At 37.1% G+C, this 21,450-nt stretch overlaps 1 protein-coding gene across 1 annotated transcript in view; it reads left to right on the top strand.

Moving 5' to 3' along the window:
* Positions 1-20,039, top strand: part of LOC308687203 (protein NLRC3-like) — a gene marked incomplete at its 3' end in the record, with an annotated part of 37,271 nt that extends 17,232 nt beyond the window's left edge. The window contains exons 4-6 of the mRNA XM_081359561.1: positions 5,735-7,690; positions 14,294-14,467; positions 20,009-20,039. Of these exons, the coding sequence (XP_081215687.1) occupies positions 5,735-7,690; positions 14,294-14,467; positions 20,009-20,039 (2,161 nt within the window). The remainder of the gene's footprint in view (positions 1-5,734; positions 7,691-14,293; positions 14,468-20,008) is intronic.
* Positions 20,040-21,450: the final 1,411 nt, after the last annotated feature.

The raw sequence follows: 21,450 nt of genomic DNA on the forward strand, positions 1-21,450 counted from the left end.
TTCTTATGCTCGAATGGATACTTTGACAATTTTCAATCTGGTTTCCGACCGCACCACAGCACAGAGACAGCGCTCATAAAGATAATAAACGATATTCGCTTAAATACTGATTCAGGCAAATTATCAGTGCTGGTACTACTCGACCTCAGTGCTGCATTTGACACTGTCGATCATAACATACTTCTTGACAGGCTGGAAAACTGGGTGGGGCTTTCTGGGATAGTCCTAAAATGGTTCAGGTCATACTTAGATGGGAGAGGTTATTATGTGAGTATAGGAGATCATAAGTCTGAGTGGACATCCATGACATGCAGAGTCCCTCAAGGCTCAATTCTTGCGCCACTCCTGTTCAACCTGTATATGCTCCCAATGAGCCAAATAATGAGAAAGAACCAAATTGCTTACCACAGCTATGCAGACGACACACAGCTCTACCTAGCCCTATTGCCTAACGATTACAGCCCCATTGACTCCCTGTGCCAATGCATTGACGAAGTCAACAGTTGGATGTGTCAAAACTTTCTTCAGTTAAACAAAGACAAAACTGAAGTCATTGCGTTTGGAAACAAACATGAAGTTCTCAAGGTGAACGCATACCTTCACTCTAGGGGTCAAACAACTAAAAATCAAGTCAGGAATCTTGGTGTGACACTAGAGTCAGACCTTAGTTTCAGTAGTCATGTCAAAGCAATAACTAAATCAGCATACTATCATCTGAAAAATATTGCAAGAATTAGATGCTTTGTTTCCAGACAAGACTTAGAGAAACTTGTGCATGCTTTCATCACCAGCAGGGTGGATTATTGTAATGGACTCCTCACTGGCCTTCCCAAAAAGACCATAAGACAGTTGCAGCTCATACAGAACGCTGCTGCCAGGATTCTGAGCAGAACCAGAAAATATGAACATATCACACCAGTCCTCAGGTCTTTACACTGGCTCCCAGTTAAATTTAGGATTGATTTTAAAGTATTATTACTGGTATATAAATCATTCAATGGCCTAGGACCTCAATACATTGCAGATATGCTCACTGAATATAAACCCAACAGATCACTCAGATCACTAGGATCATATCAGCTAGAAATACCAAGGGTTCACTCAAAGCATGGCGAGTCTGCTTTTAGCTATTATGCCAGCCGCAGCTGGAACCAGCTTCCAGAGGAGATCAGATGTGCTCCTACTGTAGTCACTTTCAAATCCAGACTCAAAACACATCTGTTTAGCTATGCATTTAATGAATGAGCACTGTGCCACTGCTCGTCCGACTATCTGTACTGTACTGTATTTTATTTTTTATTTTTCTAAACTGTTTTAATTATTCTTATTTCTTTTTATTATTTTAATTTCTTCTATGTAAAGCACTTTGAATTGCCATTGTGTATGAAATGTGCTATATAAACAAACTTGCCTTGCCTTGCCTTGCCTATTGACAACTTTGACTAAATTTGTTTACGCCGCCGCCGTTGTTTATGCTTACTGGGAAACGCGAAGCTAGCGTTATCTTGCTATTATTGCGTCCTTGTATGGGAGCTAACGTTATAGTTATAACCTCAGGTGGCGAGACGATTTTAAGACAATGTTTCTCTTTTTCTGCATTCTGTTCTGCAATATATAAAAGCATTTATCTAACTTGGTGACATTACACATTGAATGAAGTATCAGTAAACCTTAACTTTGTTTTTAGTGACTACTTTGACTTTCCTTTATGCCGGAAGGGAGGGGAGGAGGGAGGAGACGGGATGAGGAGGAGGGAGGGTCTAGCTAGCCTCCGTTTTGTTTGACAACAATTCGAATGTCAACACTCCCGGCATCACTTAGAGCACCTTTAATATAAACTGTTTAAAAGCAGTGTAACAGAAGATGTATGTATCATATATGCACAAAACAGCATAATTATTTGGATTAATGCCAATATTATTTGAGGTTCAGATGAATGATGTTGCTGTCAGTGAAGAGTCTGATCAGAGCAGCATCTAAAACTTCTCTAGGCCGACAGAGCTGATGATATTGATCAAACGCTGCTGTCTGACATTATTGTTATGTTAAGGGTCTAAACACTGTCAAACTGTGGTGCAGTGAAGGTGAACTCAGGTCTGCAGTTGTAGATTTAATAATAGTATTGATCTAATATGTAGCCACATTGGCTATGAATCATGGCTCATTGAATCAGAACACAAACGCACATTCCTTCTTGCTGTCCCACTCTGAACCCCCGAAGGTAAATCAGTTGTGTTGGCTCCAGCTAGTCGGCGACAAATGGACTTTTACGACACTAATTGCACCTCAGAGACATTCCAAACCCCTTTCCCCTCTCTGGACCACAGAGAGATAACGAAACTTGAAACTTTCTACACACACACACACACACACACACACACACACACACACACACACACACACACACACACACACACAAACATCCTCCTATAGAAATATAGTTTTAATATATGTAACTCAGATTTGGGTTTGACCTTCCTGTATGCATGTTTTATTAATTTGTTTGATCATATAATTATGATTTTCTAGAGGTGTGGTTTTGAAATGTGTTCTTTAATCAATAGTGTTTTAGTTAGAGAAGGTGCACTAACATTCTCTGGCAATCCCTTCCCCCCTGTGTTGAACTGTGTTTTATTGCCTAATGGAATGTCCAGCAACAGAGATTTTAGGAGTGGAGCAGAGTTAGTGTTAATCTTTAACCCTACTTAAATCCTACATTTTCCATATGTATAACCATTGAAGAAATATGTAAACCTGAATGTAATTTCTCTTTTCCACGATTGTTCTTCTCTGTGATGGGTTTTTGTATTCTTGTAAACCTTAAAGGAATAATGTTTCAGATGTGCACCCTGTTGTAATCATAGATATGCCATGTGGATCTTTTTAAAAGTCCAATTTTCATTTCCATTTGTAAATGTACATCACATTTTGGGTTAATCTTATTCCTAGATTGTTAGTAGAACTCTTAATGCTTATTTTACAGAATAAGAAGTCATTTCTATGCCGTAGCTTTTAAACATACCAAATGTGGTCTTGAATTGAACCTCCATATACCCGTAGGAAAGATATGGGTACCAAATTATGATAAAATGCATTTTACTGCAGTTATAATTGTTTAAAGTAGAAATGGCATGATCCTAAGACTGTCATAAAACATGCAAATCGAACTCCTAAGTGAGACAAAGGAAATTTCTCCCGCCTGGAATTTCGCGTTCCAATTGGCCCAAGCGCCAGGGAGGAGGGAAATTTCGGTACCCTAGAAAAGCGGAACGCTCCGCGTTCCGTTCAGTTGAGTTCGGTATTTTCTTTCGTCTTGTTTGTTCCTGCTTGTTCGAACCCTCCTCATCAGGGAGACCATCAATGGCTCCCGTTTAGGGGGCTTTATATTTTATTTTCTTTAAGTCTTTTAGTTTTGTTTCGTCTTCGAACTTCAGCCGACAACTTCAACTCAAAGGAAAAGACTCTTTTGAAAATCCCGCGGCGCGCGCTCCTCTTCATTGAGGACGTGCACGAGCACTGCGTCTGAGGAAATTCCTGGCTCCATGGGACCTAGGGAGTCCTCATCTCCGTTTTATTTTCTTTACTAAGTTTTATTTTCATATTCGTTACTCCCTCCACAAAGGGAACTGAACTCTTAATCATGTTTCTGGCCACTTCACGTTTCAGTGAACCTTTAAACTGCGCGCGAGTCTGCTCGCCCCGAAGACACGAGGAAACACGCCCCGCTCTTAAAGGAGCTCTTCTTCAGCAACAAAGAGAACCATTTTGCAAGATAAGTTTACTGAACTTTTAATGTGATTTGATTTCTTGTTGTCTCTCAAGGTTACTGCCTGTGTTTTTGCCATGCTGAGATCATCTCGGTGATCTCTCTCGTCCTGAAACTTTAGTTTCACTTTCTCCCTTCCTCTCCCTCTCTCATCTGTTATCCGTTTAGTCTTGTATTTTGTTTACGTGTCCTGTACATACATATTTACTCGTGTAAATTGTAGAACTTGTATTCCTTAGTTCGATGTAGTATTAGTCCAATTATTAAAAAAAAACATTATATCCTAGATTGTCTCTGTATAAGTGTTCATTGTACAAGTCAATGAAATGATGATCAAGCTACGCTTTACAAAGGTGCTACTGTTAAGTAACCTACATTTTATAAGAACAAGAAGCTAATTTTCTTGGCCAGAAAACATAGCTTTCTTCGAATTATAAGAAAGAGTTAATTTTGTTGAGAAGTTGATGGAATTAATTTTACGACCAGTTTGCGGGACAAACAACTGTTTAATTAATACATTAATTTCCCTCAAAATTATTTTGATTAATTGATCTGAAAGAGGGACATTTTGGTATATTAATGATTGAATTATAATTCATTGTAATTGAACATTGATGTATACGAATAAGTCTAAATTTCAGCTTCAATAATTTATTAATATTGTAAGAATATAGATGAATCAACCCGATTCATAATTTTGATTCCCTATAATCATTTGAGCTAAGTCATATTCCTTACAAATATTAACTGAGTATGTTTTTCTGGCTGCCTCTGGAATCTCACTCTCTATTCAGAGCCATTTGCTCTTTATGCATAGTATATGATTGCAGAAAAAATACATGTTTTTACTGAATATTGATGGATCAATACATTTTGTGGGAAAATAAATCATTAACGTGGTTTGTTTTGGTAAAAAATCTTATACATGTATGAGGCGGCGATAACCTTTAAGCCTTTTACCCCCGACTATCCAGAGTATGGGTTAAAAAAAGAAAAAAAACTTATTGCCACATCATACATTTATAAGATTTAAAAGACTCACCAGGATGGGGCAAAAGGCCCCCAGTATTTATACAAATACTTTAGCAATAAAGTAATGTGTTTTGCATAATATCTAAGTTAGTACTTGTTCAAAACAATCACTTTAGTTTTGTTTATTTTAATAAATAATTATATATAATTGATAATTGATAATAATTGATTAATATATACTGTCATTAAAATTAAACTGTTCATTATAAAAACACAGAAACAAATATTTAAAAACTAAAGATTCTGAAAGCTTTGAAGGAGATCCCATAAAAAAATTATATTGGGTTTACAGTAGTAACAATAATTGTGATATTTTATATGATTAATATAATTTATTTTTTTAAATACAATTGTTTCATTATAAATATGATGATTATCTCTAAGTTGGACACCCAACTTAATACAATATTTACCATCTGAATCCATGTCATGTATACAAATGGAAAAGTAAGCCAGCTGTTGATTATCATGTTAATTATTTTTGCCTTTAGCTTCAACAGCAAACTTTACATATTCTTCAGAATAACTGTTGATTTAAGTATCATCTGTCACCATTTACAAGTAATTCAATTACATGTAATCATTCCACATGAACACTGCTTTTTCTTCATGTCAGTGTTTCTGTGATATTTTAAAATAATGGTTTCTGATGAATCTGGTCAAGAATTTTAGCCGCCTTTCTCTTTTATTCGAACATTTTGACTACTGAAATATTGATTTCTCATTAATTTTACTATGCAGGTCATTATCTGCCCCCAAATGCCTGATGTGCATAATTAATTTACAGTTTGTTGGCAACATGGGTAAACAAAATCTATGCGAGAACTTGCAAGGATCTCCATGTGTGATATTAGGAAGTCAGTTTCTACATGTAGTATGATTTTTATATTTATTAACAGAGGTTTTTGTGTCCCTGTCTTCTTAATGTGTTTTCAGTGGTGGGAGAGCTGACCAGATCAGAGATGTGTCCTGTCAGACCAGCACAACCTCCTCCTGTCAGAAACACATCAGTCATCATGACACAGAAGCAGCCCTGCAGCTCGATTCTCACCAGCCAGTGCATGATAATCTGCAGAGAGTCAAAGACCAGCACAAAACCAGCATGAAGAACAAGTATGAGAGCTTATTTGAGGGAATTAAGCTACAAGAGAATCAGACCCTCCTAAACAGAATTTACACACAGCTGTACATCATAGAGGGAGAGAGTGAAGGAGTGAATGAAGAACATGAGGTGCAACAGATGGAGAAAAGTTACAAGACCCTCCAAGACACTCCAATCAACTGCAATGACATCTTTGATCCTTCACCTGAACTAGGGTATGAGGAGAAGAGAAGAGAGAAGAAGGACAAAATCAAGACTGTTCTTACTAAAGGCATCGCTGGAATTGGAAAAACCGTCTCTGTGCAGAAGTTCATTCTGGACTGGGCCGAGGGAAAAGCCAATCAGGGTGTAGATTTCATGTTTGTGCTTCCATTTAGAGAGCTGAACTTGATTAAAAATCATCAGTACAGTCTTCACAGACTTCTGCTGGACTTTCATCCTGAACTTCAAGATCTGGACTCAAAGATTTATGATGAATGTACAGTTGTGTTCATCTTTGATGGTCTGGATGAGAGCAGAATTACACTGATGTTTTCAGACAGTGAGAAAGTTTCTGGTGTGACTGAGTCTTCATCAGTGGGTGTGTTGATGTCAAACCTCATGAAAGGAGATCTGCTTCCCTCGGCTCTCATCTGGATCACCACCAGACCAGCAGCAGCCAATCAAATCCCCTCAAACTACATTAACCGTGTGACAGAAATTCAGGGATTCAATGACCCTCAGAAGGAGGAATATTTCAGAAAGAGAATCAGTGATGAGGATCAAGCCAGCAGAATCATCTCACACATCAGAAGAGCAAGAAGCCTCCACATCATGTGCCACATACCCGTCTTCTGCTGGATCTCAGCCACTGTGCTTCAAAACATCCTGAAACAAGATCTCAGTGCAGAAATCCCTCAAACTCTGACTGAAATGTACATACACTTCCTCCTCATTCAAACTAGTATGAGGAATCAGAAGTATGAAGAGAGAGATCCAGAGAAACTCCTGCAGTCCAACAGAGAAGTGATTGTGAAACTTGCTGAACTGGCTTTCAATCAGCTGATGAAGGGCAATGTGATGTTCTATGAGGAGGACCTGATTGAGAGCGGCATAGACGTCACTGATGCCTCAGTGTATTCTGGGATTTGCACTGAGATCTTTAGGGAGGAATCTGTGATTTATCACAGGAAGGTTTACAGTTTTGTACATCTCAGCTTTCAGGAGTTTTTTGCAGCACTGTATGTGTTTTTCTGTTATTTACACAAGAAGAGTGAAGTTATGAAAATGTTCCTGAAAGGAAAATCCAGAATTTGGTGTAGATTTGTTTCTCTGGATGTGTTTCTGAAGGGAGCAATGAATAAAGCCTTGAAGAGTAAAAATGGACACCTGGATCTTTTCCTTCGATTCCTTCATGGCATCTCGCTGGAGTCCAATCAGAGACTCTTACAGGATCTGCTGATTCGCACAGAGAACAACCCAAAGAGCATCAAGAAAATAATCCAAAACCTTAAAAAACATGAAAACACAGAAAGTCCAGAAGACAATGTCAGCCCTGAAAGATGGATGAATCTGTGTCACTGCTTGATTGAGATGAAGGATAGTTCTCTTGTTGACGAAATGCAGGCATTTTTACAATCTCGAACAAGTAACCAAAACCTTTCTCTTGCACAATGTTCAACTTTGGCAAACATGATCTTGATGTCAGAAAAGGTGATGGATGAGTTTGAGCTTAAAAAGTACAGCATCAGATCATCACAAGAGGGTCGAAGGAGACTGTTACCTGCTCTGAGGAACTGCAGAAAAGCTCTGTGAGTGTGAAAATATGAAAATATCAACTGATTTGGAATTTGAACATAATACCTCTCATGTAGGCTAATAGTTTAGCTGAATGCACTTTAATTACTTTTTTATTTACATAAATTTGAAGAGTCTACAGATTAAAATATTTAAAATAATTATGTTAATTTGTAATTATAATTGAAATCCAAGTAATTACATTTCTGAAGTTTTAAAAGCGGAATATCTTTTCAACCAATGAATTTACATGACTTTTCCATTGTTCATAATTTGCTGGATAAGGATTAAGCATCTTTAGAAAAATATATTCATTTTCCTGGTCTAGAAATCACACTTTTAAAATTAGGCTACCTTATATCTAGTTGCGGTGATGATGTATTAAAATAAGAAATATCTTGATTTAGGTCAGTGGTTTTCAATCCTAGCACTGTAGATTTTTGATGACTCTTTTATCTAACACACATATTAGAGGTCTTGGAGTCTTTACTAACTAGCTGATGAGTTGAATTTGAAAATGTGCAGTGCTGTGGGTACTCCAGGAACAGGATTGAGCAGAAACTGTCTCTGAGCCTTCTAGTCCGGGCCTTAATGCTATGGTACTGTAACCGTGATAAGAGCACTGAAAATGTTATGTGACGGATGGCTTGAGTCCTTGTAGAGTAATTTACTACGGCTTAGAACACGGCTCAACCATTCAGAATCAAGGTCCAGAACTATCTGTTTTATAACTAATTATTGACATACAAGAGGGCTTTTCACACTAATAATAGTTAACCCTGGGTCATTGTAAACCTTTACACTGGTCATAATTTACCTGGGGTTAACAATTAATCCTGGGTATTTATAAACTGATGTTTCATGCTGTACACTCCTAAACCCTCGATTAACATTCGTATTTGCACATTTGCAGTGTTAGATTCATTGATTAGACGAACGCTGCATGCAACCTGTTTACATGAAGGCTCTTGCATCCTCATTTTATATTGCCAAGTTGTAAAGTTTTTCACGATTAAAACCGTTCCAAATTATCTTACATCCAATAAAGGACATATAAATAATCCCACGGTTACTAAAGAGCCTATCCTTTAGTCGTGACTTTAAGAGTTAGGCGATCAGTCTATACGAATTCGTATTCTATTGTAAAGATAATATAAGATATTATAAAGATAACATAAGATATTATAAAGACAATATATTCACCCTTCGTATTGTAAGTCTACCTGTGTAGGTACTCTTGGACCGTGTTTGCTATACAACAACACTCTTTTGTAAGCTGCCTCTTTGGCTAGGCTTTCTAATCAATCAAAATCTCACAATGCATACATTTTCTTCTTAGAAAAGAATGCTTACCCTCCTGCCGTTTTCCTCCAGCTAGAATCTTTTTTGATCCAGATGAAAGGAGGGTACACATACTCAAAAAATCCAAGTTCCAGTCAGATGATTTTATAATAAATGGTTAACAATATTTATTAAAAAGAATCAAAAGTGAAAAGAATACTTGTTACAGATTATATCAGAGTACTATTCTAACAGATAAGTAATAGCTAGGCTTAAAGCTTCTTGCATCCGAAAACTGCTGGTGTTCCGGAGTGGTGGTTGCAAGGAAGAGCACTGAGTCCTGTCCAGGGCTCATCTTAAATAGTCAGAATTCAGAAATCTTCATCATATTTACTTTAAGGCATGATTGTTCATTTCAATGTCACATGTACAACTGCGGGTCCCAACAGTTAGAAATCCTGTGACTCCTTTACAAACATGACTCTGTCCAGTTAGTAGTTTATACAACAGTTCCTTTGTATGTGTGAACAATGACTCTAGTCACTGTCCTCGCATGTGACTTGAGCAAGACAGAGATGAACAGTGACTTCTTTATTTCAGCACAGTATTTTTAAATAGTTATTGGTTTAAACAAACCAGCTAGTTCCTCAATGACAGCAGTATTCACAGGTTTCTTATTGTGACCCTTTCTGCGTTGACGTCGGGTTTGAGGAGAAAGATAAGTGAGGGCAATGCCACTCTCAGGTGGGCCTTTTTCACAAATCACTACAAAGTACTATCAAGTTTTTTTTCTCTATATGGACTTTTTGGACAGTAAAGTTAATAATGAAAAGGTATCTTCTTCACTCCAATTGCCTAATTTTCTGTTGCCATTTAAATTGTTTCCCATTAAACGCTGAAATAACTGTTTACACAACACTCATGGTGGGTCCGCAATTGTGTACCTTTCGAGGAGGCACTACATTTGAATTAGAATATCCTTTGCAACCGTTAAAAATATATGATATATATAGTATGAATTAGGGCTGCACGATATTGGAAAAAACGTACATTACGATATTTAGTTTTTCTCCTATATATATTGCAATATTTAAATGAACAGTTTCACCAGTTGATTTGAATAGCTCTATTTGAATAGAATTAATCAGTCTAGAATAATTGGGGTGATTTTGTAGGGAAGTGAATCTGCATAGTAAATAATAATTTATGAGCATAGAAAAATTAGGTCCACCTTTGTCGAGTCAGAGTCAAATCCAAGTCCTTAACAATCGAGTCCAAGTCCGAGTCCTTAACGCCCGAGTCTGAGTCAAGTCCGGCCGAGTCCACAAAGATTTAAATAATTTGAAATTGACCTTTAACAAAGACCCGCCCCTCTTAGTTACTGTTGCTACATCCGACAAGCCATTCCGCACTCACACCACACATCATGTTCTCACACAGTAAAAAATATATTGCAGAGCAAAGAGGACACTGACAATGCGCCAACAGACAAGACAGAGCAGGTTACTTTTGGTGTGAAATAAAGTCTCAGTAATTTCAAACATGACTGACACTTTAATGTGTAGCACATCAGTTCAAGCAGCACGTGAACTGATTATCTCTTCTAGTTATAGTACAAATTAAACATGAATGAACATCAAAACTGCAAAAAGAATACACACCATTTTTCAAGTTCAAGTCCACTAGACTTTAATCTACTAACTGGTTTGGTTTGTTTGTTGGACAAAAATGGTGGATATCTGCATTATAATTGGTCAGGTCGCCTCTCAATCAAATTCCGGTGAAAGGTCTCAACACTGAGCTCTTAAATTAAAGGTATAGCGGAGGATCTTTCCGAATTTTAGATAAGTCCCGCCCTCTCCACTTTTTGAAAAGTTTGATTGATTCACCAGAATGATTGACAATTAGGAGGACCAATAGTATAGGGTATCCACCCGGAAGTAAAAAAATCCTCCGTTATACCTTTAACCCTCTGAGGTCGACAAACGCGCCGGCGCGTTTTGCTGCATTTTCTCCACATTGTAGCACTATAAACTTAAATTTCTCCGTCATTTATGGTCATACAGAAAAAAGAAATATAAAAAAAGAATCTGTGGTATTTCTACTTTTGTATGTGTCCACTTCCAATCAAATCAAAACATTGTGCTTTTGTAAAATAAAGAAAATAAACAGGGTGTGCGTTCTGCCTCTCCGTCGCGGTGAACTTTTTTTTCTTGAGCACGTCTATAAACTGAAACAAAACTCAGCGAATACTTGTCACACATTTATGAGCCATACACCTTTATAAACATTTAAGTGTGTACTTTTAAATGATCGGATTCAAAACGAAAACAAATATTCTCTGTTTAAGTAATTTGTATAAAACCAACAAGATGTCCAGCTTCTCAAACGCTTCCTAATTATTTTTTAATTTACCACGCCCACTCGCGCAAAAGATATTCACATGCAAATCTCCACATGGAACGCGATCGCCCTCATTACCTCAACAACAAAACACTTCACTTCACTTTTCGTCGAGTTTGAAAGAGTGTCTGAGCTTAGATTGGATTTACATCAGAAGAAGAAGAACGATATTTGAAGACAAGAAAGATAAGGTAAGATTACATATTAGTTTGCTATTGTTGCATAAATTTCACAATGCAGTTGAACTGTTGCTAGATATATGGTGAATATTATAATATTTAGACCCGTGTTTACTGTTACTGTGTTTGTGGATATCTGCTCAAACGTAGATATGTATATGGTAGGCCTAACCATAATGTTTTATATTTGAGCGCGATCGCGTTTGAATGTATCATATTTTTGATCGCGATCGCGTTTTAATGTATCATTTTTGAGCGCGATCGCGTTTGAATGTATCATATTTTGGAAAAGCAAAACGCTCCAAACGGCTTCATGTTTTTACTATTATCTCATTTCATATCATCATAACGAATGGAAACATTTGAAGTAACATGATAATCAATATATTTTTCTCTAGCTTAGTTGTTACTGAAATCTTTTTGAAAATATATATAGGCTGCTATATTGTTATTATTTTATGCAGCACTGCGCATAGCCTATACCTACAAGGCACAACAAAACTGTTGTTCATTATATAATATATTGTTGGAAACATTTGTGTGAGTGTGTGTATTCTGTGAATTTTAAAAAGCAATTTTAACAAGAAAAATCTAAAATGTATTCCCAAAATCGTGCAGGCCTTTCTCTTGATATCAGTATGTTCAATTTTTTTTTTTTTTTTTTTTTTTTTTTTCAGGGCCCAGATGCCACTGAGTCCTGCTGACTTCAACATTCACAGTACATGTCTCTGTACATGAACATGGTAAAGTGAAAATCAAACACCTTAGAAAATGAAAGGTATGTACAATGTTTTTAGGAATGGCACAAAGGTCTCTTTCTTCAATAAGTGCTTTTTTGTTGTGTATCTTTGGATTATGTTGTGTTGTAAATAAATCCAAACAATTTTAAAAGCCATTCTTTTTTAAATCTCCTCATTCTTTGTGCAAGGGTGGTCAGAATGATGGGCCCTGATAAGCTCCTAATAGGGCCATTAGGGAGGTTCTTTGTCTTTCTCAGGTGTGGAAAGCTTTCATATTAATGAGATGATCCGCCCCTTCGCATATTGCTTTCTAACACAAAACACGTCGTAAATTTTTTAAATCAATATATTGTCTTCTCTGAATGAGCAGTCAGGGTGATTCTCACAAGTCTTGTGAAGAAATAATCAGTAGGGGTTTCATGACCTTATTTCAGTGAGAATTTATTTTTGTATTTTCACAAACCACGCATAAATGTCATTATCTCAAAACTACAAACTTTTACATACATGCTGCTGATATATTATTGTAGCAGAGTTTGTGCTGAATACAGTGTAATTAGACTTTAGCCATGAAAATGTCACAAGTAACAGAAATAAGCACAAATGTCAGAGCATGTCAGAACACCTCCAGGGCCCAGAAAACAGCTCAGACCCCAGAGGGTTAATATTTTAACCCTTACAAAATGATTGCAATGTATAGTTGCAGTCATACGTTTACCTATTATACATCTTTCAGAATCTGCAAGGTAATGCTGAAGAATGCAACACGATGCATTAAGAGCTAGGGGCAAACTTTTGAGCAAGATGATGGTGATGTTTAAATTTTCTTATTTTGTTTTACATGCTAATATCTTATTTAGCCTCTGAAGGGCAGGACTACATTAATTAACTTTTAAACAAAATAAGAACAATTTACACGAACGATCAAGTTCAAAAGTTTAACCCCCTGGCTCTTAACGGATGCTTCCTTCTTGAGCATCACTAAATGTTTGCAGCGTTTGTTATAGTTGTGTACGAGTCCCTCAGTTGTCACCAGTGTGAAAAAATGGATCTCACAATTATAGGCACTGCTATTAAGGAGTCAAATATGCAGAAGGTTCTGGAAAAGCAAAGAATGTGCAGGAACTGAGGGTTTTTTCTAAAGACCATTGGGCAGTTTAAATGTTCGGGACAAACAAGGGACTCATGAACAACCATTACAAAAAAAACAAAAAACAAAAAAAACAGTTGTGGATCATTCAGGTAATGACACACAATATAAAAAATCAAGCCTATGTAATTTGCCTTGTATTTTGTGTTTGTATTTTGTCTTGTGGACTAGGCTATTGAACATCTGTTATGTGAAAAAGCTTTTTCAGGGCAGTACTAAATAGAATCAATGTCTTTATGATCCTTCTTATTAAAAAAAAAGAAAAAAAAAAAAAAAGAATAATAATAATTTGGGGCTTGCCTGTCCATCCCATCTTGTATACCGCCAAGAGAAATCTGGTTACCATATACACGCAACATCTAACAGCTGGTGCATCAGACAGTATGAGTAAAAATGTATGAAATGGCTGTGCTTCAGCAACAACAACATCATACCTTGGTTCTTTAAAACAGCTTTAAAACATGTTATTTGTATATCGAGCAGAAACAAAGCAACCTCGGCATCCGTTTTCAGGCCTTGGTAGCACTTTATTTTAGAGTCCTTTTCCTCTTGTACATAATATTTACTTATTACATAAGCTAATTAATATGTTATAACAGTAATTACAATAACTGGGTACTAACTAGGTACTAACCATGAACCTACCCCTAAACCTAACCTTAACCCATGCAGTTACCTTATATTACCCAGTACTTTCTAAAGTAAGTACACTGTAAGAACATATAAGTGTATGTAATGTAAAATATAAGTGCAACCCAGGCATTCCCGCTCTCTAACGTCTCTCCAGTATGCAAAAGCTTCTCAATTATTAACAAACTCTTGACTGATCATAACCTTTTAACAAGAGTCCTCTCTTTTTTTCAGATTAACAGCCTGTAATCTCACTGATCAGCACTGTGAAGTTGTGGCTTCAGTTCTACAATCATCATACTCACCCCTGAGAGAGCTGGACCTAAGTAACAATGACCTGCAGGATTCAGGAGTGAAGCTGCTCTCTGGTGGACTGAAGAATCCAAACTGTCAACTCAACATTTTGAGGTACTTAGAAGTTTTATGTATATAGTGCCTTTCCGTAGCTCAAGGTCGCTTTACATTGTACATTACAATACATTTACACACCCACACACACATTGCAAACCCATAAGGATACATATAGCCACATTATCCAAAGTACATGTTAATTAGATATGTTTTTAGCTGAGTCTTGAAGGTAGCCATAGATGAGATATAACGAAGTGTAAGGGGTAGTGAATTCCATAATTTAGGAGCATTAACACTAAATGAACTTCCACCTACAGTGAACAAAAAAAAAAAAAACAAGTTCAGCTGATCTAAGGGACTGGGCAGGGTGGTAGGAGTAAAGTAGATCAGATGGATATGGAGGTGCAAGACCATTTAATGCCTTAAATGTTAGAAGTAATATCTTAAAGTGAATTCATGATGCCACGGGTAACCAGTGATGAGCAGAGGAGTAATGTGAGCAGAATGCCTGGTCGATGTGAGAACACACACTGTAATCGATTGATGCATGAATTAAGGTGTCAGCATCAGCTAGAGAAGATCGAAGATGTGCAATATTAAGAAAATGGAAAAAAAGTGGTTTTAACAACAGAAGAAATATGAGAGCAAAAAGAGTTGAGTCAAATACAACACCAAGGTTACGGATGGATGAAGAAGGCTTAACATGAACCCCATCAATATCAAAGGACCGGCCCATCCTTTAAACTGAGGCAGCAGAGCCAATCATCAATATTTCAGTTGTGTTATTATTTAACTTGAGGAAATTCGGGGACATCCAATGCTTGATATCCCTGATACATGCAGTAAGTGAGTCGGGCAGGGATGCTCTATTAGAGCTGGTGGTGAGGAAAATTTGAATGTCATCAGCATAGCAATGAAATTGAAGTCCATGCATGTTTATGAGGTCACCAAGTGGATATATATAAATGATGAACAATAGTGGGCCAAGAACTGAACCTTAAAGGGGTCATATAATGCCATTTTTGTACAAGCTAATATGATTCTTTAGGGTCTAAATTAAAAGTTTGTAATATGCTTTAATTAAAAATTCTCATTAGTATTGTAAGAAAACACTCATTTTACCTGGTCAAAAACAGCTCTGTTTTCAGCACGGCGTTTCAGTGCATACGGCTTTAAATGATAATGAGCTTTGCTCGCCCCGCCCCTCTGTTCTGTGTGTACACAGTCAACCACGCGTTGTTCATTATAAACGTGGGATTATGAATTATATTGAGAACGTCGTACATAGAAAACATGCCGTAATGTACCCTGAGTGTAAACCTAACGCATTCATCGTGAAGCCTGCAGCAAGGTTTGCAAATTTGCAAAGATTAATATAAATATTAATATAAAGGTTAATAAAACATTACACTCACATCTTCTGGAGGTTCAGCAGGAACACGTTGGTACCGATCCGTTTTTTTCACGTTTGTAATGCTGTCTGGTGTGAAATGATTCGCGCAAACATGAAAGCATGGACGATCGTGGGGAATCCCCGTGAGGGAATCCCCGCGTCAATCCTTTGGGCATATCGCTTCAAAAACAAAACTCAGCCACTGCATCTTCAATGGTTTGGATTTAGGAACATCCAAATGATGCTGTGTTCCTTATTACACCGAAGAACTCAACACCACAATCGCAGACGCCATTCTGCTCCAGTGAGGGTATCAACAGTGACGCGCAAACTATGATGACAGACAGCTCGGTCACGAGCGAGGGCGGGTCTGTGTTGAAACGCTGCACTGTCAATCACCCATCGTGGGAGGGGCGTCAATATTGTGACGTCACAATATCGAACGGCTTGATTTCAGAGAGGGTCAAACATATAAGAAGATTAAAAAAAAAACACTGGATGGATTTTTATCATTTTATGATGGTTGTGTACAGGCACTGCCAACACACATTTCAGTACAATCAACTTGTAAAAGTGCATGTACCATTATATGACCCCTTTAAAGAACACCCAGTGTAAGTGGATCAGTGACCTATAATGATATAATACTTTCTGTCGCTGATGTAGGAAATGATCCAGGAAAGAGCTGAACCAGTGATGCAGATATCACTAAGGCGAGAGATGAGTATTTAATGGGAGACTGTGTCAAATGCAGCACTTGTTTATTAACCCTGAATCCATGGACAGAAGAATGTCATTAACCATCCCAAGATGAGCAGTTTCAGTGCTATGAGATGGGCAAAATCCTGACTGAAAAGGTTCAAAAAGACCATTAGGATCTAAGTATGATCTCAGTTGTGAAGCCACAACTTTTTCAAGTATTTTGCTTAAGAATGATAAATTAGATATTAGATATAAGCTGGCAGGATGTGGAATTAGACTTCATAATTAGATCACTTATGGCAGCAGAGGTAGTCAGAGTGAAAGCAGAGACAGTTTGTTGAATGAGCTGAATCAGCTTACATCAAATGAACATTTGAGTCACTTTGGTGTCTTTGGTAATGAATTCAATTGACTTCAACTTGTCTGAAAATAATTGAGAAAAGCTATTCACAAGCACTGCAGAGCCAGAAATAACATGTTGTGGTGGATTAGTGAGACTGTTACCTATAGCAAAGAGTGATTTGGCTCTGCACATGGAATTCTTAAAAGTACAGTTGTTACTCAACCAGAATAAAACGCCATTCCCGCAGCGGTAAAATTGGGGATGTGTATTTGCTGCCTTTTACCGCTAAGTGGCGCTATAATCACAGACTTTGACAAGTGTCAGTTTATTATATCTATTACGTAATCTGACGCTGTGCTGCGGCTGCAAAGTGAAACATTGTAGTTAAACGAATTCATAATCACAATTCGAAAGCTTACAAAGCAGTCGGCTCTCTAAACGCTCTCGTGGTAATTCTATGCTGTGTGCAAGTGTGTGACATCACGCGCTAGCAACATGTGCAGAACGCAGGCGGCAGGTAAACAGTTTTCAATTCAAACAAGCTAAAGTGCATACCTATCAACACTCCTGTTTTCCCCCGGAGTCTCCTGTATTTCACACCCATCTCACACCCCCCTCCCGGCTTGAAGTTGAACGAACACTAACACGTGCAATTATGCCAAAATGTCCGTTTTGTCGAGTATCCTCATAAGAGCAGACTGAGGAGTCTTAAATGAGTTAAATAAAGTCTTAAATGAACGTAAAAAGTTGTGAGAGAATGAGGCGCGTGTGAGATCCGTTCTCTGTCAGCAGCGGCAGATCTTAAAGGGACAGCAGCCAATGAAGCTTTCTGTCAGTAAAGTTAATCAAAGAACAAAGGGAACAGAGGAAATTACTCACTGCGCTTTTGTAACTTTAATAAGAATTAATCTATATATAATTTTAAATGTATGCAGTGCAAACTGTTTGATAACTTTTTTCAATTTCTGTATATTTCCTACCTGTTAGACAAATATTTAAAATATATATTAAATATAAAATAATAATTTAAAATATTAAAACATTTTGTGATTTTAATCTAGTTATGTTTGCAATCACTAAAAAGAAATAAAAAAGAAACATGAATAAATCTTATACATTCTTTTTATTTTTATTGAATATGTATTTATTTATGTTCATATCTGCGCAATTAATATGTATTTTATCCATCCAGCACCCCCCATAAAGTTAAGAAAGTAATGTTTAAGTCAAGCCTGCCTGATGCCTTTCACAAAAGAATGATCACTCTTCCACACAGTGAGGCATACTGTTTATTAGGTAATTCAGCACTGTTTTTATTTTAGTATCGGATCAGTGATCGGCCGATACTGAATCCCAGATATCGGAATCGGAGGCAAAAAATGCCGAACGGAGCATCCCTAGTCAATAGATTATGTGTCTTATACTTTGTGTTATTTCAATTTGTAAAAAGATTTATTAACTGAAACATAACAGTGAAATAAATTAAATTAAATGATCATAAAATTAAAACATTGATAAGGACTTGCTAACCGATGTTATTAAGAATGTTTCTTTATTAAGAAATAAATAGGCTTACAGTAGGTTGTTATGATTTGCATAATTTTCTTTAATAAATAATAAAAACATTTCAATATAAAACATTGCAATAAAAAATATTACATCAATGAGGCTTTGCATGAGCATAAGCAGGGCTGTACAGTGCGACATATGTCACACGACATAGTGCGACATAATGTCTCCACGATCTGCTTTTAAAGAAATATGATGGTATCGTGCTACAGCGCACATTCAATCAGCTGCAGTTCTGGCGCCTCAGTCCCAATACTGTAAAACCCGACGTACAATCACATAACATGTTAATGCAGTGGTAGAGTTACACTCACAGGACACTGCACTTATTCGCAATCACAAAAGTTGTCACAAATTATTTGCTCGTGCTTTAAAGCTTTGCCGGGTAAACATTTCATTGGTGTTCTCTTCTGACATGATGAAGCCCGAAGCGTGTGCACTGTCAAACAGCGCCAAACTGGACTTTATCTTTCGCGGATGGTTGTGCTAATACTGCCAAATACACACAAGGTTTACATAAACACAGTTGGTTATGTCTAAAGTGAACGAAAACAGTTGAGAGAAAATCGGCTTCGAGTTAACTGATGTCTGTTTCTAGATGTGTGCAGGTCTTACAGTGACCTAGTAAACATGCTGTCGCTTGTCCTTAAAGGGATAGTTCACCCCAAAATAATTTGTCATGATTTACTCACACTCATGTTGTTCCAAGCCTATATAAATTTCTTTCTTGTGACTTCTATTGACTTCCATAGTATTTTTTTTCCTACTATGGAAGTCAATGGGGTCCATCAACTGTTTGGTTACAGACATTTTTCAAAATATCTTCTTTTGTGTTCAGCAAAAAAAAGAAATTCATACAGGTTTGAAACAACTTGAGGGTGAGTAAATGATGACAGAATTTTCATTTTTGGGTGAACTATCCCTTTAATGAAAATGCAATCGCAAGTGTCTTACCTACGAGTGTAAATGCAATTAAGAGAAATAACATTTAAATGATCATGTTGCTACAAATTTTGTTAAACAATTCTTATCATTTCTGTATTACATTTTAATTTTGCAACTAATGCAATATGCATTCAATTTACATATTAAACCTAGTGTATTAAATGGCAAATGTAAATTATATAATTTAATTTTAATTTTAATTTTGCACCAAATGTTGCTCACATGTAATGGAAAATGTAAATTTATATACAGAAATGCATTGCCATTTTACATATTGCATTGTCATTTTGCATATTACGTTTCAAATTGAATATTGCTACCGATATGCTTCCATACAATACAGGAGCAGAAGCTCTGGTTCTGATTTTTTCAGATCTGAGGGGGGGTTACGATAACGTTTTTGTCAAAGACCACATCCAGATCGAATTCAGAACAATGATCAAAACATAGATGGAGTAGATCGAGTCCATCAACACCCCTAATGCTTGTACGTGCCTATAGCTCATCCTGAATCGACATTTAATTCAGTAACATTAGGCAGTTTTGATTTATATGCTGTTTAATGTTGGTGATTGTGTTATTTCACATATGCATATAATTACATATGAGATCCCTTGTTTCTGAATCTTCTTTGTGTTTTGTTCAGGAGATTCAGAACTCTTTCAGAAGATGCGTAATGGTGTGGAAAGTGTTAATAATAAAAGTCATAATTTAATCACCCTGGTGTTCTTCTAATGCAGTATGTCCTTCTTTTTTCGGACCACAGAAGGAGACTTAAAATAAAATATCCCGCTCTCGCTCATCCACATGATGGGAGTGAATAGCGACCAGAATCAAGCTTAAAAAAAGATGCAAAAATATCACAGAAAGGTCCCATGTGACGTGTCATATATACACATATATGAGTTCAAGGGGTATATGACAGCATTTGGTGAAAAACAAATCGAAATTTAATTTGTTACTTAATGAAAATCCTGACATTGGCTTCTGGTATTTTGTGCATGACTGTGCATTCATGAGACATGATTAGCATTGCAGTTCACTTTGACTTAACCAGAAGTTGGATTTGTGCTTGGTTTCATACAGTCTCGCTCCGTCAGAGCCAGTCGTCAACAGCTGGTAACTCAGAGGGTTCCCCTGACCACTGAAATAAAAGGTGTTGAAATCCCAGGACACATTGGAAAAGGGTAATGCCAGTGGAGGGTTTCTGAAGGGAATTTTGAGCATATTCTGCCCAGCGTAAGAAGCGGCTCTAGTCCGAATGATTCTGCTGACAGTACAATCTAAGAAACCTTGTGAGTTCTTGTTTTAGGCATTCGGTATGACCGTTCGATTGTGGGTGATATCCTGATGTGAGGTTTTTATTTACATTGGCGAAAGAAGGTTGTCCAGACCCGAGATATGAACTGGAAACCCCCGGTCTGAGACAATATCTTCAGGTAGTCGATAATAGCGAAACACGTAGTGGAAGAGATATTCTGCTGTTTCGAAAGCTGTTGGAAGCTTGGGTAGAGGTATTAATCAACGTGCTTTAGAAAAATGACCAAAAAAATCAATAGCAATGTGTGAACAAGGTCATCGAGGAATGGGTAGTGGGTGTAGAAGGCCTGAGATGGGTTGTCCAAAAAAATTTGCTGTGTGCAATACTGACAGTTACTAATGTATGTGATTTGTGTCTCTGAAGAAAAGGTAGACCAATGATGACTGGATTGTGAGGGGAACGGTTGAGGTAAAAGCATGTTTGCTCTGTGTGTAGAACTCCAACTACACAGAAGTAGGGTCCGAGTCAAGTAGGGCCGTGGTAATGATGGTACTCATAGAGAACATTATCTTTACAGTTACTTCTATACATGAAGTGTAATGACCAGGAACAATGGAGGTACTCACTAGTGATGTCACATATGACACTGAAGCTTCAAAGCGCTTATCGAGTACACAGCGCAATTTCTCATGAAGCTCCGTGTCGGAGCGCGTATTGTTTTCAGAGAAACGTGATCAACGAAAAAAGAAGCCTCGCTTTTTTTCTAGTCAAGTGAACGCTTCACTTTGCTTTTCAGAATGTTTGAACCCAAATCTATAGCCTATATT

The sequence above is a fragment of the Scardinius erythrophthalmus genome, assembly GCF_964197995.2.
Source record: "Scardinius erythrophthalmus genome assembly, chromosome: 1".
In the NCBI taxonomy this organism is placed as follows: domain Eukaryota; kingdom Metazoa; phylum Chordata; class Actinopteri; order Cypriniformes; family Leuciscidae; genus Scardinius; species Scardinius erythrophthalmus.